This window comes from Nicotiana tabacum, unplaced genomic scaffold, assembly GCF_000715075.1.
Source record: "Nicotiana tabacum cultivar K326 unplaced genomic scaffold, ASM71507v2 Un00495, whole genome shotgun sequence".
Taxonomy (NCBI): Eukaryota; Viridiplantae; Streptophyta; class Magnoliopsida; order Solanales; family Solanaceae; genus Nicotiana; species Nicotiana tabacum.
In genome coordinates, this window is record NW_027438732.1 from 1 (window position 1) to 26,775 (window position 26,775).

Here is a 26,775-nt window from a genome sequence, read left to right on the forward strand (position 1 = left end):
TTTTAAAACATTGTATTCAACAACAGACGTTTGACCTTTAATTCAATCACATGTGCACTCTTAATCCCTGAATTTGATGAAAGCTAATGAGTACTCAAAAATTAACAAAATAACTATTTGAAATATCATAAAAATAAGGAGAGAAATTAAAAAGAAAAACAGTAGCAGAACGTGATAACTGCCAACTTCCTACTCTGCGTTGCCACTTTTTATCCTCTTCTCCCTTGTCATCTGGAACATAATACTGTTGGCTAGCTTTCTAACCAAGGGCAAGGGGTTGTGTAGTGGGATGAGAAAACTTTAGTGGACAGGAAAATAGAAGGGTGGCGAGGAAGGGGCCAGGAGGTCGTGGTCGTATTCTGGCTTTTGTGCTCCTTTCATTTCCATGTCTCTGCTAAACTCGAGTCCTCGGAATGTTTCGTCACCGAAGATGATGATGTTATCCTAAATTTTCTGATATAGTGTCGGAACAAGCTTTTAGCCGTATAGCATCCTAATTGGTTTGTATCTTCATTTTCTGTGTACGCCAAAATTTTATTCACGCAAGTGTTCCAGTATTACATGCAAACTTTGATAGATAAAACTACTGATAAATCAGAACATTATATACAAATACACAAAGGCAATGATTACCTTCATTTTGTAACACTCTAATAGTACGCACATGGTTAACTTTGAAATACTTGAGCATGTTGTCTCTGGTGAAAGCAGTAGGAGGATGAACAAGAGGTTGGAGAGGATCAGCAAGCGCGAAGTTGGAGGAGGAAGTAGAGTCGTCATCCAGTTCTACTACGTTTTCTTTTTTATTTTTTTCTGTTTTAATCAAAATTCTCTAGTTTTTACTATCTTCCATTAGTTTCTGTTAACTCCAAGTAGTAAAGCGCACGTATTGTCCAATTAAAGGCAAGATATGTGAAGTTAAATAATATGGAACTAAATCCGGAATAATGCATTACTTCATATACCAAAATCGCAATTCTCCCCTTTTTTCCATTCAACATTTTTGGCTTCTTATGATCACACTGCCAGTCAATAGAGGTCAATCAATAGAGACCGGGGGAGTAAGCAAACAAACAGGTAAAGTTATTCCAGAGAGTTTAAGAAAGCGTACCAATGGCTGTTGAGGTATTGTCTTGTGCAGCCCAGGTGGGGTCTAGTAGAGCATAGCTAACAGCAGATTCTAGTTCACCCACTGATCTTTTTGCATCAGTAAGCCACCAACTTTCTTTGATTATGTGTGCAGCTTCAACATATAGCTGTACATGAAACTCCGGAGGAAGTTGTGCCAAAAGAAGACCACAAGCTTGGATCAACAAGCAAGACAGCTGTTGGCAAGTATAACCACTACGTGAAACAAAATTAGAAGTATTCATTCCTGAAACCGATGGAGTCGTCCTAGTTGCACCCAAAGAATCAGAACTTCCCCCTGAAGGAGAAGTAGGCAAGATAGAGCCTTGTCCAGAACTACCAGGAGCTCCATGTAGCCCATTGCTGGATTGGACAAGGGTTGGTTGTATGTGAACAACAATTTGAACAAGAGCTGAGACAATCTGCGAAGGACAAACAGGCAGAGAAAGTAACTCTATTACAGCTGTTTCAAGAGTCAGCTGGGTGAAAGTCCCAGGGTCTTGCATCTGATAATATGGTTTCTGCACTTCAGAAGAATTAGTTGGCCCAGGTTGTGATGTGGCTTGGATCTTGCCATGGGGAGCACGCATAGAATTATTTGCAAAATCTCCCATTGCTGCACATTTGGAGCTATTATTTAAAGCAGGAATAACATGTTTCACCAGTCCTAATAAAAGAGTAGCAAAGTAGTCCAATGGTGGACACATGGCTGCATTTGATGAGTTGATATGTTGCGGGAATGACTCAGAAAATGGAATCTGAAAGGAAGAAGGGAAAAAAGAATGATTCAGTGATTATTAAAAGAGAAGGGCAAAAACAATTAGCAAGTTACAAAAGCATCGACCATCATCACCTTTTTAATATCCAAGATATTTAATATGCGGAGTATTAGCTTTCCAGGAAGATGACCATAGAAATAAGCCAGTATATCACGAACAAACGTAAAGTTCAGAGGATAGTAATGAAGGAAGGTCGAATAAACTTGGAGAGCTCTATCAGCTGCATCCATAGCGTCATTTTCAACGAGTCTATATATGATTAGGGGGATGATCGGAAGCAGGCGTGCAGCAATATCATCAAAAAATGTTGGATACCTGAAACCATAATGATCAAGCAAGAAAAGGTTAATAGGTGTATCCTCGAGATCTGAAATCTGAGAATTGATATATTACTACCTATGAGCATAACAAACAAGAGATGATACAATGCGTACACATACAACATACACACGCATGGATCATCAATAAAAGTAACACCGACACTTGAATCACCAGTGAATTTCAACAAATGGAAAATAAATAAATGAAGAACAGTGAAATTGAGGTTAAATAACATAGGTTTGCTGTGCCCAAATGCAAAAAAAAAAAAATCAGATATTTACGATGGTTATTCCAGGAGAATGGGATGACAGATGAAGATGTATACACATAAAATCAAAATCGGATGGTTGAAATGGTGAAGCCTACAAGGGTAAGTTCTATAGAACAGTTATAAAACCAACAACACTAGATATGAGTGAATGTTGGGCCACCAAAATTCAACACATCCACAAGATGAATATCGCAGAGACGCAGATGCCAAGAGTACTAATAACCTATGTTGAGATACGATCACCCATTGGATAGAGGTTAAAGAGATACCTAGCTTATCGGGTTGGGATCAGACATTGGAGATACCTAACTTATTGGGTTGAGATCAGACCGTTGTCACTAGCTTGACATTCCCATAATCTTCAATTTTCCTCCCAATCAGATTCCTTCCTGATCGCTGTGTCAGAAATGTCTATTCCAACAACAATTTGTATTCCTTCATAATTTTAAAGATGAGAAGACAACACTAGAAAATTTAGAACACATAAAGCAAGATATACATTTTTTGCATTTAGCATTTTTCTAAAAGATAAGTATGTTCCAGTTTTGGTGCTAGACCTTATACCCTCATTTTTGAAACTACTGTTTATGTTCAGTATTCTAGAGTTGTTCCGAAGGGAGCGCCTTGGAGCAACGGTAAAGTTGTCCTCATGTGACCAATAGGTCATGGGTTCGAGCCGTGGAAGCAGCCACTAATGATTGCATTAGGGTAGACTGTTACATCACATCCTCGGGTTGCGGCCCTTCCCCGAACCCGTGAACGCGGCATATTTTGTGCACCACGCTGCCCTATTCTAGAGTTGTTCTCAATATACTTGGTAGCATGTACTTAGGATATGAATTTAGCATTTGAAGTAATCTATGTTGCCCGGACTTTCAAAAATCTTGCCACACCCGTGTCAGATCCTCCAAAAATGCACTACTTTTAGAGGATCGGACACGGACCCAGTTACATTTTCGGAGAGTCCGAGCAACATAAGAAGTACGTATTTCTCTACAGATTTCAGTTGAGTTAAATTCAAAAAGTGATTAGCTTAATGGGAGCAAGATCATAGAGTGCTGTTACAGTCCCATAATTTGGGTCGTGACAGAACACAATTATAAGTTCTGCAGCACCCAAAAATATTAAACACCGAAAAATAAGCACGAATACACGAATAAGCATTCCAATGATCAGTGCTCAAAAGACCTAACTTGCAGCAAATTGTGTTTAATAGAATTGATTCTTCAAGCTAAATGCCTAATGGGTTTAGTCGTACTGGTCAACCAAGTTAGCTAGAGCCTCAGAAAGCTGCCAACGACTATTTGTTACCATTTTCAAAAGGAAAGCTGCCAACGATGACGTCAACACTGTTATTATAAATTTTTCAGTGCCTTTTTATTGCATATAGAGAAGTAAGCAAGCACTATGACCAGTTACATAACAATTCAGACAAGAAAAGTAGGTTATTCTCTTGGTTATCTCAATGCATGTATAATACATCGAATAGAAGAAGTTGAATTCTGGGGCTGGAAAGGCAACGTAGTTTTAATCGATCAGGCGAATCATTAAATCTATCTGAACCAGCAGGAATACTTCTTGATAAGAAAATATATGTATCGACCCGACCGGTCATATTGAGCTTTAACATTCCGTTCGAGGCCTTAAGTAGCTTCGTATATGCATTATGACTTGCGTGTATAGTTGGTTTTGATTTTCGATAGGTTCGGAGAGATTTGGAAGAGTGATTCTCAATTTGGAAACTTTTAAGTTGGAATGGTTGACCAAGGTTTGACTTTTGAGTAAAAGACCTCGGAATCGAAATTTGATGGTTTCAATAGGTTCGTATGGTGACTTTGGAATAGGGAGTGTTCGGATTTGGATTCAGTGATTCCTAGAAGGTTTTGGCTCTATTTACCGAAGTTGGCAATTTGAAGGTTTGGAGAGTTTATTGGTTTGACCGGGAGTTGACTTTGATGTTATCGGGCTTCGATTGGTGTTTCGGAACTTGGATAGGTGCAAAGTTTCGAATCCGGCAAGTTTGGTTGGAATCCGGAAGGTTTAGGCATGATTCGGACGTTTGGCGAAGTAGGAAAGTTTGGAAGCTAAGAGATGGATTTTGATTGCCGATTCTTGGTTTCGATGTTTGTTGTGGTGTCATGAGCATTTGGATAAGTTTGGATAAAGTATTCGGACTTGTTGGTATGGTCGGATTGGGACCCGGGGCTCGAGTGTGTTTCGGATTGGTTTCAGACCATTTGTAAGTTGTTTGAACGATCTGGTATTGGTGTGTCGCACCTGCGATGGTTTTCGCGTAGGTGCGAGGCCGTAGAAGCGATGAATTGGCCGCATCTACGCCTTTGCAGAAGTTGGGGTTCGTGCGCAGGTGCAAGATTAGGCTGGCTCAAGGTGTAGCGCAGATCCGCATTTATGGTCGCATCTGCAAATCCGCAAATGCGATAGCTTCTCCGTAGATGCGGTGGGGTTGTGTAAGTGAGGATCGCAGATGTGATCGATATGTCGCAGAAGCGACCCTTTGTTCCATAGATGCGAGACCCTTGGCAGACTTCATATTTTCGAGGGTTAGCTCATTTTTTCATTATTTTGAATTTCGGAACTCGGTAAGAAGCGATATTTGAGGAGATTTTCATCACTACTTTGTAGGTAAGTAATTTTAACTTGGATTTGATTATATATCTTGAGCCTCTGCGGAATTATACACTTTAATCACGCAATTTTAAACAGAAAATTGAGGTTTTTGTCTACAACTTAAGAGGGTAAATTTTGGGGATTTGAGAGTCGATTTGGACTCGGTTTTGAAATCTAATCACATATTTGGACTTGTGGGGTTATGGATAGTCGGGATCTATCCCTTGACTTGGATTGTGACAATGTGGCCCTGGTTGGGTTTTGCTGACTTTTGGGGATTTGATTAAAAATTGAAGCTTTATCGTTTGGAATTGATTCCTATAGATTTGTTTGACGTTATTGAGTTATATTTGACTAGATTCGAGTAATTTAGTGTTGGGTTTTGAAGGGAAAGGCAGTTGTTGGTTGATTTAAGCTTGCTAGGATAAGGTAAGTCTCTTGTTTATTGTTGTAAGAGAGAATTCTCCTCATATGTGATCTATTTGCTACATGTTGCTTGACTTAGGAGTCACGCATATGTGAGGTGACGAGCGTATATGTGTAGCTTGGTAATGACTTTATCCGGTAGAGATTGACTTATGCTTATGCCTTGTTTGGACTATGTGAGCGTATTATCCATATTTCGTTGATTCCATTGACTACGTGATAATTCATAATTATGATTTAGGAGTTTGTTCAAGGTAATGACTTGTTGAACTGGACATAAACGATTGTTTGCCATGTTGAGCTTTATTGTTAATCCATAGTCATATACTTGTCGTATTTGCTCCATGATTTGGTAGTTATGTGGCTTAATTGACTCATGTTAAATAATATGATGAAACTTGTGCGTACTTAAACAGCTTATTGAACCATTGTGATAAATTGAATTACTTCCTCCGTTTCAAAAAGATTGTCTTAGTTTGACTTGGCACAAACTTTAATAAACAAGGGAAGACTTTTAAAACATGTGGCCTTAAATAAGCCGTAGCATTTGTGTTGTTGAAAAACTTTTGAAACTTTATGGTCTGAAACTTGCCATAGCATTTGTGTGGCTAAAAATGCTTCCTATCAAGGAAATACTGAAAGGTGTCAATCTTTTTGGAACAGACTAATAAAGAAATAGCCCAATCTTTTTTGAAACAGAGGAAGTATATGATTAACCACAGTCAACTTTTAACCATATGAGCTTTTATCTGCATTCTTATTGTTATCTGACGCTTCTTTATAACTCTCTCCGATTTAATTCAAATGATGTAGTTTGACTTGGCACAAAATTTAAGGGAAAAAAAGAAAGGCTTTTGAAATATGTGGCCTTAAAAGCTTAAGGGGCTAAAGCTTTATGGGACCATGACATTTGTGTGGCTATAAAAGCTTATCATTAACAGTAAAGTGGGTAAAATAAAAAGCTTAAGTTAAATTGTTTTCAAGTATAGAATTATGACATTCATTTTGGAAAGGACTAATAAGGAAAGTAAGTCATTTAAATTGAAACGGATGGAGTATATTATTTCATACACATATGCATGAGTGAGAGCAAATAATTATTGGTTATTGATCATTATTGTAAAATGATCAAACGCTTGGATATGGATCCATCCCTCCGAAGTCAGGTGATTACTCATATTACTTACCATGGGCCCTGTGAGCGTAGACACACGGGATTTTTGGTGCTTGTTTGGACACGTGGCATGTGTCAGGCATATGGATTTGTGTTGTGAGGTTTGAGAAGGGATCCTGAGCATGCAGATTTGCATATCATATACTCATGCAGTGGCTTTGATAGAAATGTTGTTGACATGTATCATGTATTTATGTGAGAATTGAGGTGTTGATATCTTATTTTATCAAGGTTATTCCGAGTGAGAATCTCTCAACCCAACATAGGCTCTTGGTGATGGACTTGGAGATCATGAGGACGAGGAAGAAGAAAGTTGTGCATGGTTCACCCAAGATCATGTGGGGAGCCTTGACAAAGGACAAAGCTTGGGAGTTGGGGGGGAATTGCGGGAGAAGTTGGTGGCTATGGGGCATGGAGGAGTAATGGGAACGGGAATGGTATGTGGACCATAACAACGAACTGCATTAGGAAAGCTGCTAGAGAGGTGCTAGGGGTCTCAAAAGGTTACGCCGGATGACACAAGGGGGACTGGTGGTGGAATGGAGAGGTCCAAGAAAAGGTAGAAGCCAAGAAAGCAGTGTACTTGAAGCTTGTGGAGAGCAAGGACGAGGAGAAAAAGAGGACGAATAGGGACGGTACAAAAGAGCCAAGAAAGAGGCGAAGGTAGCGGTTATGGCGGCTAAGGCTGTAGCATTTGGTCGTTTGTACGAAGAACTTAGTGACAAAGGTGGAGACAAGAAGCTGTACAGGCTAGCCAAGGTGAGAGAAAGGAAGGCTTGTGACCTGGATCAGGTGAAGTGCATCAAAGACGAGGATGGCAGAGTATCGATGGAAGAGATGCATATTAGACGTAGATAGCAGGCATACTTCCATAAACTCCTAAATGAAGAGGGGGATAGGGGTCTTTTGTTGGATGATTTGGAGCACTCCGAGAGTCGTCGTAACTTTGGCTTTTGTAGGTGTATTAAAATTGGGGAGGTCGAGGGGGCTTTGCGTAAGATATGCAGGGGCAGAGTGACCGGACCAAATGACATTCCGGTAGAATTTTGGAAGAGCGTGGGTAGAGCAGGCTTGGAATTGTTCACTAGGTTGTTTAACACCATTTTTGGGATGAAGAAAATGCTTGAGGAATGGAGGTGGAGTACGATGATTCCGGTGTACAAGAATAAGGTGATATCCAAAATTGCAACAATTATAAGGGTATCAAGCTGTTGAGCCACACTATGAAAGTTTGGGAGAGGGTGGTGGAAGTGAGGGTGAGGGGAGCGTGTCTATATTCGAAAATCAATTCGAATGCATGCCGGGATGTTCGGCTACGGAAGTCATTCACCTTGTAAGGAGGTTGGTGGAGCCGTATAGAGAGAGGAAGAGGGACCTACATATGGTATTCATTAATCTAGAGAAAGCATATAACAAAGTCCCGAGGGAGATTATGGAGATTGTTAAATATGGCAAAAATTGATACTATGTAAATATGAAAAGATACACAAATCCCTGTAATCACAACTACATATATCCCTGTAATTAAGTAATTAGGAGATTTTGGAGGCTTGTAATTGTAGTCTTTCCTTATTTGTATTTCTGTCAAAGGTTATTTAAATCCAACAGCTCGAGGGAATAATCAAGCACTCTATTCACCATCATTCTTCTCTTCTTCTTTCTCATGGTATCAAAGCTCGGGTATTTAATCCCTTCTCCATCTCATTTTTTTCCTTGAATTAAAAGACTATAGAAGAACCAGATCCTCCTAGGTCGACTCTTTAGTTTTCTCTATTTCTTCCTATTTCTCTTGTTTTTGTAGTTACTCTCATCCACTACTTTCAGCAGTCCATGTGCAATAAATACAACAATGGGAGATGATAAAGCAGTTGAAAATCAAATTACTGGAAAGTCGATTTTTTTCTCTTCACCATCTCCAACAATTACTACTGTTAAGTTGGATGGTAGTGGAAATTATACCTCTTGGGCAGCTTCTGTACAACTGTGGTTTATAGGTCAAGGATATGAAGATCACTTGGTCAAGAATTATACAGAGATTGGAGCATCTAATAGACCAACTTGGGTTAAAATAGATGCTCAATTATGTAGTCCTCTATGGAACTCTGTTGACAGTAAGTTACGTAATCTTTTGCAGTCATATAAGACATGTTGCAGTGTTTGGAACAAGGCCAAAACCTTGTATACAAATGACATACAACTTATTTACAAGGTAGTTTCAGACATTGTCCACCTGCAACAGAATCAACAAGACAGTGCAAGTTATCTTAGTCAGGTAGAATTCTTAAGGATCAATTTGATTCTATTATGCCTTTTACTGACAAGTTGGATGATCAGGAGAGACAAAGAGACAGATTTTTTATGGTTCTAACCTTGATTGGATCAAGATCTGATCTCTCCTCAGTTCGAGACCAAATTCTTGCTAGCGCATCTGTTTCTACCTTGGAGGAAGTATCTGTCAAATTGTTGCGCATCACATCTACACCGGAAGTAAACTCATATGATACTTCTATAATGGTCATACAAACTAACACTTTTCAAAATGGAACCAGAAAAGAAAAAGGGAAAAGCACTAAACATTGCACATATTGTGATAAGGGAGGACATACACAAGATGTTTGTTGGTCGCTTCATGGTAAGCCTCCACGTAACAATGATCGTCCTCGACATGCAATCAATGTGGCTCATAGTGGAGATGGTATTCTACCTACACCAGATGTCAAAGGATAGATCATCTCACTCTATCACTTTGACTGGAGCAGATTATAATTATTATCTTCAGTATCAGGCATCAAAGCAACAATCATCTACCTCATCTATAGCTTGCACAGCGCAACCTGGTAACTCTTTTGCCTGTGTCGCACAGTCTTCCTTTCCTGGACCATGGATTCTTGACTCTGGTGCTAGTAATCATATATCTGGTAACAAAAATTTTCTTTATGTCCTTAATTCTCCATCAATCTTTTCTACTATTATCTTAGCTAATGGATCAAAGACTGCTATCAAAGGAATAGGTGCAGCTCACCCTCTACCTTCTTTACCTTTAACTTCAGTTCTTTTTGCACCTGAATGTCGTATAATCTTATTTCCATTGGTAAATTAACCAAGAACCTCAAGTGTCTTGTAATCTTCTCTGAGGATTCTCTTTTTGTGCAGGACCAGAGTACGAGACAAGTGATTGGAAGAGGACATGAGTCACACGGTCTGTACAAACTATCCATTCCAAAACCACCAGTTGTCTTCACTTCCGCTATTTCCTCTAATTTGCTTCATAGTCAATTGGGACATCCAAGTCTTTCAAAGCTGCAGAAGATGGTCCCTAGTCTATCTAGTTCATCTTTGTTAGAATGTGAGTCATTTCAGCTTGGGAAACACACTTGTGCTTCTTTCCCAAAGCGTGTCAATAATAGGTCTTCCTCTATGTTTGAAGTTGTTCACTCGGACATATGGGGTCCAAGTCGTGTCAGCTCTTCACTAGGATTTCATTATTTTGTTACATTTATTGATGACTATTCTCGGTGCACTTGGTTATTTTTAATGAAAAAAAAAATCTGAATTGTTCTCTATTTTTCAAAACTTTTGTACTAAGATTCGCAATCAATTTGGTGCTTCCATAAAGATATTAATCAGTGATAATGCCCGAGAATACTTATGTTCTTTTCTTTCTTCCTTTATGTCATCACAAGGTATATTACACTTGTCTTCTTGGCACATACTCCACAACAAAATGGAGTTGCAGAACAAAAGAACAAACATCTCATTGAAACGGCTTGGACATTACTTATTCACAATCATATTCCTTTACGTTTTTGGGGTGATGCAGTTATTACTGCTTGTTATTTAATTAATCGTATGCCCTCCTTTGTTTTGCAGTACAAGAGTCCACACTCCATGCTTTATCCAGAACAACCTATGTTCCCACTTCCTCCACGTGTGTTTGGTTGTACTTGTTTTGTTCATGACCTTACCCCAGGAAAAGACAAACTTCAGCAAAAGGCTATCAAATGTGTCTTTTTAGGGTACTCTTGTCTACAAAATGAATACAAATGCTTTGATCCCTATAAAAATGGGTACTTAATCTCAGCAGTTGTTACATTTTTGAGACTTCCCCGTACTTTTCTCCTAATGCATTAAATCAGAAGGCCATATCCATAGTTCTCCCTGTTCAAACTTTTTCGCCTCCCGCTCCAGCTCCACCACTCCAAGTCTATTCTAGACGCCCTCGACCTAATTCTCAACCTACTATTCCAGCTGATGCTTTTGATGCTTCTGATCCTAATTCAAGTACACAAAGCCCGCCGGGTGACTCATTGCCTTCTCCAGCAATATCTCATGCTTCGGTTGAGCACTCATCGGATGTCACTTATCTCCCCATTGCTCTACGAAAAGGTACTAGAACTACTGACAATCAAACTCCCACTTATACCTTTTTAAGTTATCATCGTTTAGCACCTTCATATCATGCCTTTATTACTAGCTTATCCATTGTCAAGGTTCCAAAGACTGTGGAAGAAGCAACGGCCCATCCAGGTTGGCGTCAGGCTATGATTAAAGAGATGACTGCTTTGCATGATAACTGTTAGTTTGATAGTTAAATAGTAGTAAATAACCCTAATCTCATATGTATTAGAAGTAGGGCATGTATTATATATATATAGGGCTCATTGTATCGTCATTAATTAAAATCAATAATATTTTTCTCCCGTGCTTTCTCACATGGTATCAGAGCTTCAGTGAGAAAATAATCGTTGTGCGTCATTCAAGCCACATCCGGGAAGAAAGAACTCAGTCACAGTGCAATTTTCCGGTGACCTAAGTGCCTGTTTGCGTCAAAGTCATTATTTATCAGTGTTGTAAACAAACCAACACCACCACAAGGTCCGCCGTAGCCCCGCGACCAAATCTAAAAAACCCACCGGAAAACTCATTGCCACGCGCCCTCACGCGCCGGGCAGAGTCAAGATTTTCCGGCGAGATCTGTGCACGCGCCGGGGCATGAGACCTCTTCCAGCCATTTTCCGACGAACTTACTACAGGAAAGGTCACTCGCACAGCAATTCCGAGTCGACCATTGCTATCCCTGACAAAATTCCGAGCACTTTGAGATTTTTCCGGCGTGAACAGCAAGTTTTCCGGCGAGAACAGTAATTCCTTGAAAAAATTCTGCTTTTTTCCGGCACAATATTATAATGGCATTCGTATCAGAAGCCTTTAACTCACAATCCGTTGGATCCAATGCATTGAATCAATCCAGATGGTTTTTTTACCGGATTATATTGAGTTCCTTCAGTACAAAGTACGTAAACAGACATCTTCAGGATTAGCCTCCATTGTTCCAACAAATAGTAGCATGACTTGTGTCTCCCAATCTTCAACTTCTGAGTCTTGGGTAATTGATTCAGGTGCATCTGATCATATTTCTGGTAACAAATCTCTTTTCACTAGTATTTCATATTCTCAATCTCTTCCAACAGTCACAATGGCCAATGGGTCTCAAGCCATGGCAACTGCAATAGGTCAAGCAAGTCCACTTCCTTCCTTACCTTTAAACTCAGTTCTTTATGTTCCTGGTAGTCCTTTTAATCTCATAGCCGTTAGTCGCTTAGCCAAATCACTTAAATCTGCTGCTTTATTTCTTGATGACCTTGTTTTTACACAGGAACGCAGTATAGGGCGGATCATTGGTACCGGACATGAATCAAATGGACTTTATTACCTTATCCTTGCAAAATCACATGGACTCGCATCTTGTCTTCCTCCAATAACTTGTCCCGTTACTGATCTACCAAATTTATTACATTTAGGACATCCCAGTTTGTCAAAACTTCAGAAAATGGTACCTGGCTTATCTCACTTGTCTACTCTAGAGTGTGAGTCATGTCAGCTCGGTAAACATACCCGCTCCCATTTCCCGCGGCATCTTGATAACCGAGCAGTCACCTTTTACTTTAGTCCATTCAGATGTTTGGGGTCCTAGTCGGGTCAGTTCTACCTTGGATTCCGATACTTTGTCAGTTTCATTGATGATTATTCCAGGTGCACTTGGATATTTTTGATGAAAAATCGATCTGAGTTATTTTCTATTTTCCAGACCTTCCACGCTGAAATTCAAAATCAATTTGGGGTTTCTATCCGCACATTTCGTAGTGATAATGCCCTAGAGTAATTGTCATCACCATTTCAGCAGTTTATGAACTCCTATGGGATTATTCATCAAACATCTTGTCCGTACACATCCCAACAAAATGGGGTAGCTGAAAGAAAGAATAGGCATCTTATTGAAACTGCTCGTACCCTACTCATACAATCTCATGTTCCGCTGCGTTTTTGGGGGATGCAGTTCTTACTTCTTACATCTTGTTATCTTATTAATCGTATGCCATCTTCAGCTATCCAAAATCAAGTTCCATTCTCTGTCCTATTTCCCCACTTACCTTTGTTCTCTCTTCCACCCCGTGTCATTAAGAGTACGTGCTTTGTTCATGACCTTACTCCAGGAAAAGACAAGTTAGCTCCTCGTGCTCTTAAGTGCATATTTCTGGGTTACTCGAGAACGCAAAAGGGATATCGATGTTATTCTCCTGACCTTCAGCGATTTCTTATGTCTGCTAATGTTACGTTCTTTGAAACCCAATCATACTTCACAGGTCCAGTTAATCACTTAGATATTCTAAGGTGCTACCAGTTCCTTCTTTTGGAGATTCAGTCCCTATCTCCCATTCATCTTCCTCCATAGCTCCACCACCTACAATTCCAGTTGCAGCTCCACCACCTATAGCTCCAGTGCCACCACCTAGTCCAGTACCACCAACTATAGCTACAGTGCCACCACCTAGTCCAATTCAACCTTCTACAGCTCCACCACTCCTGATTTATCATCGACGTCCTACACCTGACCCTGCTAATATTGCGGACTTGTCTCCTCTTAATCAACCGATTGCACTACGAAAAGGTATACGGTCCACACTTAATCCTAATCCTCATTATGTCAGCTTAAGTTACCATCGTCTGTCATTATCCCATTGTGCATTTGTGTCATCTTTGTCCTTTGTTTCCATCCCTAAGTCTACAGGTGAAGCACTGTCTCATCCCGGATGGCGACAGGCTATGATTGACGAGATATCTGCTTTACATACGAGTGGTATTTGGGAGCTTGTCCCTCTTCCTTCGGGTAAATCGACTGTCGGTTGTCGTTGGGTGTATGCAGTCAAAGTTGGTCAAAATGGCCAGGTTGATCGACTTAAGGCTCGTCTTGTTGCCAAAGGGTATACTCAGATATTTGGACTCGATTACAGTGATACTTTCTCTCCCGTGGCTAAAATTGCATCAGTCCGCCTTTTTCTGTCCATGGTTGTTGTTCACTATTTGTCTCTCTATCAGTTGGACATTAAGAATGTTTTTCTTCACGGTGACCTTGAGGATGAGGTTTATATGAAGGAACTGGTTTTGTTGCTTAGGGGGAGTCAAGTGGCCTTGTATGTCGGTTGTGCCGGTCCCTCTATGGTCTAAAGCAGTCTCCTCGAGCCTGGTTTGGTAAGTTCAGCACAGTTATTCAGGAGTTTGGCATGACTTGTAGTGAAGCTGATCACTCTGTATTTTATCGACATTCTGTTCAAATCTATGTATTTATCTGGTCGTTTATGTTGACGATATTGTTATTACCAGCAATGATCAGGATGGTATTAGTAAGTTGAAGCAACATCTCTTTCAACACTTTCAGACTAAGGATCTGGGCAGATTAAAGTATTTTCTGGGTATTGAGGTCGCTCAGTCTAGCTCAGGTATTGTGATCTCACAACGAAAGTATGCCTTAGATATTCTTGAGGAGACAGGAATGACAGGTTGTAGACCTGTTGACACTCCGATGGATCCGAATTCTAAACTTCTGTTAGGACAGGGGGAGCCTCTTAGCGATCCTGCAAGATATAGGTGGTTGGTTGGTAAATTAAATTACCTCACAGTGACTAGACCTGACATTTCCTTTCCTGTAAGTGTTTTGAGTCAGTTTATGTATTCTCCCTGTGATAGTCATTGGGATGCAGTTGTCCGCATTCTTCGGTATATAAAATCAGCTCCAGGCAAAGGCTTATTATTTGAGGATCGAGGTCATGAGCAGATCGTTGGATACTCAGATGCTGATTGGGCAGGATCACCTTCTGATAGACGTTCTACGTCTGGATATTGTGTCTTAGTAGGAGGAAATTTGGTGTCTTGGAAGAGCAAGAAAGAGAATGTGGTTGCTCGGTCTAGTGCAGAAGCAGAATATCGAGCAATGGCTAGGGCCACATGTGAGCTAATTTGGATCAAACAGTTGCTCAAGGAGTTGAAATTTGGTGAGATTAGTCAGATGGGACTTGTGTGTGATAATCAAGTTGCTCTTCATATTGCGTCAAATCCAGTGTTCCATGAGAGAACTAAATACATCGAGATTGACTGCCACTTTGTTAGAGAAAAGATACTCTCGGGAGATATTGCTACAAAATTTGTGAAGTCGAATGATCAGCTTGCTGATATTTTCACCAAGTCTCTCACTGGTCCTTGTATTAGTTATATATGTAACAAGCTTGGTACATAAAATTTTATATGCACCAGCTTAAGGGGGAATGTTAGTTTGATAGTTAAATAGTAGTAAATAACCGTAATCCCATATGTATTAGGAGTAGGACATGTATTATATATAGATAAGGCTCATTGTATCATTGTCATTAATTAAAATCAATAATATTTTTCTCCCGTGCTTTCTCACAATAACGGTACTTGGGAGATAGTCCCTTTACCTAAAGGGAAAACCCACAACATCGTGCTTACAGTTAAGGTAGGTCCAAACGGAGCGATTGATCGCCTTAAAGCAAGATTGGTTGCAAAGGAGTATACTCAGGTGTATGGCATTGATTATGGTGATACTTTTTCACCAGTTGCAAAGATGGCATTTGTCCATCTTCTTATCTCTTAGGCAATGATGAATCATTGAACTCTTTTTCAGTTGGACATTAAGAGTGCATTCCTTCATGGAAAACTTGTTGAAGAAGTATATATGGAGCAACCACCAGGGTTTGTTGCTCAGGGAGGGGTCTTGATTAGTCTGTCGACTTCGTCGATCTCTTTATGGTCTTAAGCAGTCTCCTAGGGCATGGTTTGGCCGTTTCCGAACTGTTGTCTAATAATATGGAATGACTGAACAGAAGTTGATCATTCAGTATTCTATAGGCATTCATCTCAAGGCAAATGTATCTTTCTAATTGTCTATGTTGATGATATTGTCATCACACGTGATGATCATGAAGGTATTATCCAACTTAAGCAGCATCTTTCAAGTCAATTCCAGACTAAGGATCTGGGCAAACTAAAATATTTTCTAGGCATTGAGGTGGCACAATCTGGCAGCGGCAGCGGCATTGTCATCTCACAAAGGAAGTACGCCTTAGATATTTTGGAAGACACTGGTATGTTGAACTGCAAACAACAAACCTATGGACAATCCTATGGATCCAAATACTAAACTTGTTCCGGGACAAGGGAAGCCTCATAAAGATCCAGGAAGATATCGAAGACTTGTTGGCAAAGTCAACTATTTTACGATCACGAGACCTGACATCTCATTTATTGTAAGTGTGGTTAGCCAGTTTCTCCAATCACCTTGTGACAGTCATTGTGTGTGTGTCTTCCCTGTACCACCAGGATTGGTAGTTAGCCTTGTATTCTATAATTGGTAAATCTCTATTACTACATGTTTATTACGCTTGTTTCTTAATATCTTGTTGTTGTTACTGTTTGTTGCTACTGCTTTTTTTTCATCTTTTCTAAAGTCGGGGGTCTTTTGGAAACAGCCTCTCTACCTTCAAGGTAGGGATAAGGTCTGCGACTTTGCGTACACACTAACCTTCCCAGACCCCTGAGATTATACTGGGTTTGTTGTTGTTCTGGGGTAGGTATTTGTGGTACCATCTAGCTGACTAGAAGTGTTTGTTGGAGACTTCGTGGTAAGCTACCTTACTTTATCTGATCCGCAGCATATGGAGTTCCCCTTCCCTACTTATTCATTTCTCTCTATGTATTTCTTCTCCGAACAGATGTTATTGTTCAGCTAAAACTAGTTACTCTTATTAGATGCTCGTGATGTAGTGACACCGGGGTTTTGGGCATTTGTTAGACAATTGTAGCCGAGTTTATACCTGTTTTTTATTATGCACTTATGTTATTGATTTGAGATTTATGTTCCACATTGTTATTTATATCATGAAACAGTTAATGGCTTAATAATTGAAGTTTATTGTTGTTGTTGAGTGTTGGCTTGCCTAGCAAGCAGGTTAGATGTCATCAAGATCATTGGTGAGATTTTGGATCGTGGCAATATAGAAGTGCTATCCTAATGATAGCACAGCTTAACACATCTGTCAACTGAATGTACTCTAAAAATAGATTTCTACTCATTGAAAAACATACCAACAACCATGAATGTATCTTACTCCCTTTCAGATAAAATAAATGTTGACTTACGCCTCGTTTGTTTTTTTCAAGATTAAGACGTCTGAATCTGAATATTAAGATGTATATTAAGATTAAATGCCGGAATTTGAATACACATCCGAAAATTAAGATGTGGATCAATATCCGAATACTGAATGATTAAGACTGTTTGTTTTTACAACATCTAAATGTATAAATATATCTTTATCTAAAATTAATAAATATAAAATTCAAATAATATATTAGTTAAAATATTTTAATAACAAAATATGTTTTAAAAAATAATATGGTAGTTGGTGGTGGTGATTGCTAACGGTGATGCTTGTGGATGCTGATTGGAGGTGTGGTTTTGGTTGATGGTGGTGGTTCTGCATAGTAGCTAGTGGTGATTGCTAATGGTAGTTGTGAATAAAGGTGGTGGTGGGTCGTAATAGTTTATAATGGTAGACAATGGCGGTTATAGCTGATGATGACAGTGGGGATAGTAGCTGGTGGGAGTTTAGGTGGATGGGTAGGTGGTTGTGGTTGAGATGACGGTGGTGGTTAGTTAATAATGGCGGGGTTGGTGGGTGGTAATAGTTGATAATGCTGGGGTAGTGGGTAGTGATAGTCGATAATAATGGCGGTGGCGGCTATGATTGAGGATGTGGTGGTCGGTGTGGTTGAGTATAGTGGTTGTGGGTGGTGCATGGCGGTAGGTGATAATGGTGGGCAGTGGCGGCAGTTAGTAGTGAATGTGGATGATAACATTTTAATGAAATTAAGTCTTTGTTATATATCTTAATCATTCAAACCCATTAAGTGATTGTGAAATAAAAAAACAAACACACTTAATAATTAATATCTGAATAATTAAGATCCACACTACATGTTACCATTATCAAAAAAAAAACTAAGATCCACACTTTAAAAAGAAGTACAGTTAACGTCTGAGATCTGAATGATTAAGATTAAGACCTCATTAAGTGCAAACAAATGAGGCCTTACAAATAAAAACTTATGCTTAGGGAAGATCCGAATAAACATTCGACATAGAGATATGTGTACTTACTTTGCAACCATATATATACTTGATCCAACTGTTAATATCTAAGCATTCAGCAATTACAAGGAACCTTGAGATTGCATATAATATAGTCCAAGATGTTACCCACTTGTTGGAAAAAAAAATGTTCAATTTGTTACCTTTCCTTCCATGACAGATAGTTTCCAAGAGCTTTCTGCAGTTCCACACGCTTGAAAGGTCCAGAAGAAAGCCAATGTTCAGGTGGGCCACGATTTATGAGATAAAGTTTTACTCTTTGTTGGAGCTCTTTACTGTCAAGTAAGTTAATCTGTTTGGAATTTGAACAAAAGGTGTCAAAAAGTGAGCAAAAGAAAAAAGGGACGTTTTGATGTACCAAATATATCACTATTTCAATAAATTGCAAAAGAACTACTTATAACATTTGAAAGTCATCATATTTATGAATGTGAATGAAAAGCTCTTATGATCACGGTCAGGTTCACAACAAGAATGATCCACTTGCACAGAAAGCAAAAAAAAGGTAATCCTATGAGACACTGGATTTTGTTCCTATATGAGTGAAATCATCGTTTGCCGGCTCGCAAAAATGTATTCTTCACTCTAATTGTAACGGCCCGGCCAGTCGTTTTGAGCATTTGCATTCCGTTCGGTGGTTCGAGGACATGAGTAGCTCCATATGACGTATTATGACTTGTGTGTATCGTCGTTTTGGTTTTTGGGTGATTCGGGATTTTTGTGGGAGAATGATTATCAACTAGAAAGCTTTAAGTTGGAAGAGTTGGTCAAGTTTGACTTTTGTGAATTTGACCTCGGATCGGAGTTCAAATGGTTCTGTTAGCTCCGGGATGGTGATTTTGGACTTGGACGTATGCCTGGATATGTATTTGGATGGCTCTAGAAGGTTTTGGCACGAATTGGCGAAAGTTGGTAATTTGAAGGTTTGGAATGTTCATAAGTTATACCGGGAGTTGACTTTGATGATATCGCATTCGGATTGTTGTTCCGGGAGTTGGAATAGGTTTGTTATGTCATTTGGAACTTGTGTGCAAAATTCGAGGACATTCCGAGTTGATTTGATATAGTTCAGCACGAGTTTTGGAAGTTGAAAGTTCGTTAAGTTTGATTTGAGGTGCAATTCGTGATTTTGATGTTGAAATGCGTAATTTGAAGCCTCGAGTAGGTCCGTGTTATGTTCGGACGGATTCCCGAGGAGCTTGGGAGTGTTTTGGATTATTTTGAGCATGTTGGGCAGTTCTGTTGTTGGTTCTTCGCACCTGCGCAGATTTGGCCGCAGGTGCGGGCTTGCTTATGCGATGGAGTGGTCGCTTCTGCGAAGGGGAGGTGTCCAAAGGAGTTCCGCTTTGGCGGAGGTTTTGGCGCAGATGCGGGAGCACTTCTGCGAGATGCGGAACGCACTTGCGGAGCCCAAATGCAGCTATGGGTCCACAGATGCGAGAAATGGTAAGAGGTAGCCTGTTCGCAAATGCGAGACGGGGACCGTAGAAGTGGAGGTCGCAGATACGACTAAGTGACCGCATATGCGGAAATGCTGGCATATGTTATATATTTCGAGGGTTTGATCATTTTATCACATTTTGAGTTGGGGAGCTCGGATTTGGGCGATTTTGAAGAGGATTTTCACTATATGGATTAGGGTAAGTGTCTTTGAATCGGTTTTCATTATATTTCGTGATTCCATCTTCGATTTTGGCATTTGATTGATGAATTTAAAAGAGAAATTGTGTGGTTTTAACTAAATTTTTCTAAAGTGAATATTTGAGATTTGAACATCGATTCGCAGTCGGATTTGAGTGAAATTAGTATGGTTGGACTCGTAATTGAATGGGTTGTCGGAATATGTGAGTTTTGTTGGGTTCTGAGGTGCGGACCCGAGTTGAATTTTTGGTTGACTTTGAGTATTTGATTAAAGATTCGACCTTTATCGCTTTGGGTTTATTTCCTATGGCATTATTTGATGTTTTGAGTTGCTTCTGGCTAGATTCGAGTCGTTCGGAGGTTGATTCACGCGGGATGGCGTTTCTAAAGTGTTGTTTGGCTTGCTCGATATTGGATTTGGCATGTTCGAGGTAAGTAACATATCTAAACTTGGATTTGAGGGTATTTAACCCTGGAAACTATGTTATATGAGAGGTATTAGGGTGACATACACGCTAGGTGAAGGGCGTGTGCACGTGCACCGGAGTGTTCATGATTATAGGTGGCTTTTAGGCTACTATGGGATTGTTTTGCTATCATGCCTCGTTATATCCGTGTTTTCTAGACCTATATGAACATTTGAGTTCTGATCATGTTAGAATCATGTCTAGGGTATGTGCTACCTGTTTGAGTCTTGATAGGGCTATTCTTGCCGTTTCTAAGCTATTTGCCCTAATTGTACACATGTTCTCAGTCATGATGCTACATTCGTGTATGATATCTCTGTCTCAGTCCTTTCTTATTTGATTCCTCAAATGTTGATGCATCCTATGTGTAACACTGTTGAACTGAGTATTGTGAGAAGTGTTTATTTGAGACTTGAACGGTTAATGACTTGAGTTTGGCCCAAATAGAGCAGATTTGGTATTGATATTGAGGTGACGCGTACGCTAGGCTCATATTGGGCTAAGCATTATTGATTTGGGGCGACGCGTGCACCAGGCCCCACTATTTGGGCTCAATGATTATGATTAACGCTTGGGCATGATCCACCCTTCCGGAGTCTGACATGCCAACAGTGGGCATAGGCATAGTGTTTTTGATATACTTGCCTTAGTGATGGGCATTTAATCCAGGGTACAGTGCTAAGTGTTATGTGTGTTGGTGAGGGCCTTGGGCCAGGCACCGTGAATGTGCTAAGTGTGGTTATTCTTGATGGTTTCACTATGATGACAATTGATGATTGGACATGTATATTTGACATGTAGGCATAGAGATGTATGTTCCTCATGCTAGCCGGCATATGATAATTGATGATTTGACATGTATATTGACATGTAGGCATAGAGATATACTTTTCCCATACTAAATGGTAAACGCAGATGTTATGAATTGAAAAAATGCAATTTTTTTGATAAACTCATGTTTAAATGATTTCGGTGGTAAAATTTGGACTTGATTGTCACACTTGAAAAACATGTCTATTCTCCCGTAATTGTGACCGAGCTGAGCATAATATTGTTTTGAGTTGTTTACTGTTTTTGACATTAACATATCTCATGTTATTATTGATGTTGGACTCTGACTATCTTCTGAGCTCGTCACTGCTTTGAACTTGAGGTTAGGTCCATTACTTATTAAGTACATAGGTCGGTTGTACTCATACTACACTTCTCCACCTTGCGTGCAGATATTGGAGTTGATGTTGTGTATGGCGGGAGCTGGCATTGAAGATGTACCTGCGTTCTGGTCATAGCTGCCACTTGTCCTTTGTAGCTTTAGATTTGCAAATTTGTTTATGTATATTTCGGACAGATGATGTATTTACTTCGTACCAGCTTTGTAAATTCTCTGTCTTAAAAGCTCATGATTTATACTACAAATCCTTGGGATTTAGTACCGAAGTTCAGATTTTTCTTCTCATTGGCTCATATTATTCTCATTTGAGTTGTGTTGAATGTTATTTGGCTTACCTATCGGGTTGGGTTAGGTGTCATCACGATTCACGACTAGATGGATTTTGGGTCGTGACACTAACACTTGTAATTTTCTCTCTTATTGTCAAAAGTAAAGATACTTTCTCTCTTATTCAAGGCAAAATGAACAAGAATGGGATATGATTGTTGACCCAGCAATTCTCTGTAGAAGTGCAATGTCACTCTCTGGGTACTGCAGCTCCATAACTTTCGTGCTCTTACCACAAACTTCGTCTTTCTGTCATACTCGAAAAGGAAAAGATAGAAGTTAACTTGTTTCAATATGTCAGAGGATAGCTCATAGTTGCTTCTACCATAGTAGCATGAACCAAAGCAACAGGTATTTAATCCACTTTCTATAAAAGGAAAGACACATTCCAATCATTAGGAGAAAGAACCACTTAGAGTTATAGACTTGAAATAATTAACAAAATCACTACCTACCTTGTTAGCCTATGGTTGGACATGTAAGATGCTAGAGGAGCAGAAAACTAAAAAGGTGTTTATGTCAACAGCAATAAGAACCAATGTTCCAAAATAGTGTTATGGGACACCTTGAGATCATAATATTGTACATCTTCAGACGTTAAACCAGATAGGCCTGCTTTTATGAATTGTCTTGGATGATACAGAGGAATGAGATTCCTGACTGGTAGGCTTGGAATCTCATACTAATCAAATGCTTCTGAAATTATTCATTTTTAGTAAATGAGTATACTTTGATTTCGTAGAAAACCAGAGCTAGAACTTCTGTTCGCCCTTCATTTAGTTCTTCTCCCCAGTTTTTAATTGTTGAAGATCGCTCCAATAGCCCAAACATAAGAAGATTGGAATTTAGCAATTCCCTATGACAAATTACAATTCGATTAGGCTGGACAGGCAGTAAAACATCATAGCCAAAGAGAAGATTGTTGAGTCCCACATCGACAATGAATGGGATGTGTGGTTTCCTTATATGGACTTGGGGCAATCCTCCCCTCTTGAGCTAGATTTTTTGGGTTGAGTTAGGCCCAATGTCCATTTAACATGGTATCAGAGCCTGTGTGAGATTCTGTCAGAGCCGATAGGAGATCCAACAAAAATATGGATACTCTATTACCTAATTGTCCAGTTTTTGTGTTTGATGGCAAAAATAATTTTGAAATTTGGTATCAAGAGATGAAGAATTTTTTTTAAGGCTATTGGATTATAGTCCACCATTGATGAAGGATTTGAGGAACTCCTAGAAGGCACAACGTTGACAGGTGATACAGCTACGCAATTGGAGAAGAAGAGACATTTAGATTATAAGGCACGTTACTATCTCGCCATCAATGTCGAATTGCATGTATCTAGAAATATTTGCATACAAAGTCATCAAAGGAGGTTTGGACAATCTTGGTGAAGTCATATCGTAAAGTTGTTGATATAAAGAAGGAGAAACCTCAAGAGTTTAAGAGTCAATTAGAGTTGGCTCGTATGAGACCAACAGAGGCTATCAAAGAATTTTTTACAAAAATTGAAGAAATAGTCAATGGTCTAAGGACCAATGGAGAAGTATTGGAAGAAGTTAAAATTGTTGAAAAATATTGCAGTCTCTAAGTTTAAAGCTTAGCAACAAGAAAGTTATTCTTGAGGCTACCAAAGATCTTAGTACTCTCAGACTTGATGATTTAGAAGGTGAAGTGGTGACATATAAGAGATCATTGAATCAACAGAAAGATCAGACATTGGAGGAGGCCTCACAAGAAAAAGATGATCAACCAAAAGAAAAAGAAGACACATCAAAGATGACGAAAATAAATCAAGAAGGCCAAAATTCAGAAACAGAGGAGAAAAGAAGAGAAGGTACATGTAATTTTTGTTGTGATAGAAATTCTATTGAATGCGAAGGGAAGTCAAATAATATTCAAATTGATCTGCCAAAAATTTCTCTGGTTGTTAAAACGGAAGATTTGATTGCAAGGGACGTTCGTCCAAAAGAGGTTGGTGTTTCACCTGAAAAGTTATTTGATAGTATTAAAGATGAACCTATTAACGAAAAAAATAAGATAATTCATCAAGAGAAAGTCTCTGATGATTTGCACAAGATTGAGGTGCAAATAGCTTGGGATCTAGAACCAGAACAACACATGATTATATATATTGAAAATGTAATCAATTTCGTGCCATTGTTCGAGATTACATGTTTCAAGGAGCAAGACGAAATATCTATTAATGGCATTACTCTACAACCTATAGAATCGCCAATTAGAGTTGAATTTGTGTACGAGACCAACCACAAGGCAATTAGAGAAGTAGATGATTTCAAAGTAAAGGAAAAATATGTTGATGATATTTTAAAGGAATTTACCAAGGTTATATCCAAATCATATATGACCAATATTGAAGAGAAATTGAAGTTAACTAAAGATGATACTCGTGATTTTGTTGATGCTACATATTTTAGAAAATTGGTGGAGAGTCTAAGGTACTTGACTTCTACAAGGCTTGATGTTACTTATGGCATACTCAAGTTTGAAGATCTTGGTTTAAGGGAGGCTGTTGGAAATTAAACCAAGATTAATTAATATTCTTAAGTTGTCTAGGATTTGATATTTGGTAGTTTATTTAATTCATGTCTAGTTAGGTTTTGTTTATCAATTTTACATTAGAATAGGTTTTTGGTTTTGTAGTATTATAAATAGGGTGCTACTACATATTTTCTATTGTGGAGAGATAGCTACAATGTAGAGAGATTCAAGAGTTTGAGTTGTGAAAAACCCTCCTACAATGTTCTCTCCCCAGTTTGATAAGTTTCTTCTATATAGCTTTTGCTGAATTTTTTGCTTGTGCATAAATTATTCTTCGGGGTATTTCAATCCTTCAAATTGGTATCAGAGCGAGGTTCAAGACAGATTTATCTTGGCGGGTTCAGTTCTAGCCGCAACATATTTGACGATAATCGTAATTTTTGTTTGAGAAACTTTGTGGTGGAGATTTAGATATGCAACCCTATTGAAGGTTATGCGAAGAAGGTGGATCAAGTTTATTTTGTTAGAAAATTCAGGCCAAGGGAGAGAATTGTTAGGTGTTTGTCCAGATTTTCTTACCATAATTGGTTTTCCTATCTCAGGAACGAAAGGACAACATATTTACCATAATTGGGTTTTTTTTCCTAGAAGGAAAATATAATTCTTCCATATTTGGCTAGTCCCTTTTCTTGTAGGAAAAGGTTTGGAGTTCTATAAATTGAAGATCTGTCCTTCTCATTCAGTAGCATCCACAATGTAGCCATAGGGGCTTGAGAGTAGTATTTAGGGGGAGAACTTTACAGGACAAGTGTTAGTGTGTCACTTGTGTTTGCCTCTTCGTGAGGTTGTTCTCTCGATATTTTGTACTCTCTTTGTATTATAGTAGATTGCTCATCTCCGCCGTGGACGTAGGTCAGTTGACCGAACCATGTTAAATGTTTGTGCCTCTTTTGGTAGATTTCTCTTTTGTTGTCTGATTTATCGAGTTGAAGGTTTGCTTTACTAGCTTCCGCATGACACCTAACTTTTTTCGGTTCTAACAAGTGTATCAGAGCAGGACCCATCCCGATTTTCGGATGTTGGGCCCCCATAATTGTCCACGCTCTAGATGTCCAGTCCTGGGCGTGAGAGGGGTTGTTAAGTCCCACATCGACAATGAATGGGATGTGTAGTGTCCTTATATGGACTTGGACAATCACCACCTCTTGAGCTAGCTTTTGGGGTTCAGTTGGGCCCAATGTCCATTTAACAAAGATGATGCCTTCTTCAAGCAAGCTAGAATTATCACTTTGTCCTCATAACACTATAGCGTAAGAATGAAAGTGGAAACAGCACCAAACTACGGAGTCTACAACAGATGAGAAAAACATGATGTCAAAATACCATTTCCCCTGATTATATTGGGAGAAGATGCCGTCAAAAGAATATTATAAGCAAATAACAATGAATCATTAACAGAAAATTAAGTATCATAGGCTTACACCGCTCTTCACAACTGACTAAGACTAATAAAGACAGAAAACTAATTGAGAAAGATTATAAAGAACATACTACAATGCGCAAAGCATGTGGATTATCATCGCGGTCAATAAGTGCAAGTAGCAAGATATCTGGAGGCAAAAGCTCATGGGTCCAGATGAAAATTGAAAGGTTTCCACATGCTTTTAGCATAAGATCCTGAGGAATGAAAAGAGGAAGACATTAGAAAAAAACAAAGCAAGGAGGGTCAATACTCAGTGAAAACTTGATAGGTCTAGAGAATCAATAAGAAAGGAGTACAACAAAACCTGCAAGGGATGTCCACGCTGTAGTTCCAAGTGAATATGATGAAGCAAAACATCTACCATCGTATAAATATTTGCAGTCACCTCTTCAGGAGAAAACTCCCTCAAGACACGTCCCTGTATCCAATTATTAGCAGGAACGCCGCCACGCGAGAAAAATGTGTTTTAGTAGGGATATCTCAATATGAGAAAGAAGTCGATGAGATGATCACTACACAAAAGCTTCTAATAACTTGAGGAAAACAAGGGCGAGCCTTACAAGGTTTATGCAGTTAATATTCTCCGGATGTCCATGCATTAGTATCCACGCACCAGCACAAAGATACTGGCGGTGTTGAGGAAAACTGTGGTTAATATAAGTCATAACATATGTGGGATCAGCCGATGGAGAAAGAAGCTGTGTGCATTGATTGATAACAGTTGTTTCTGCCTGCAGATAAAACATCTTGAAGTCAATTGTAAGCTCTCCAGAAAAACAACACGAGCAAACTTATACAGGAAACATCTTGCCAGTGGTTTGCAAAATGCCTCAAATTCATGAATATTTGGTCTATTATTTTTCACTGAACCCATACTGTTTAATGACAACAAATAAACCTATTGTCTTAAATCATACTCTTTTCCTTTCTTTATTCTTCTTTACTTCAGG

The 26,775-nt window shown here is 39.1% G+C and overlaps 1 protein-coding gene across 1 annotated transcript; it reads right to left on the minus strand.

Moving 5' to 3' along the window:
- Positions 1 to 1,111: 1,111 nt before the first annotated feature.
- On the minus strand, positions 1,112 to 26,554 carry LOC107830172 (mediator of RNA polymerase II transcription subunit 23-like; the record flags this gene model as incomplete). Its single annotated transcript, XM_075248992.1, is given in 6 exon segments — positions 1,112 to 1,886; positions 1,982 to 2,222; positions 18,377 to 18,525; positions 25,894 to 26,019; positions 26,130 to 26,243; positions 26,386 to 26,554. Coding segments are annotated over 6 exon segments (1,510 nt in total), but the record flags the coding sequence as incomplete, so codon positions are not given.
- Positions 26,555 to 26,775: the final 221 nt, after the last annotated feature.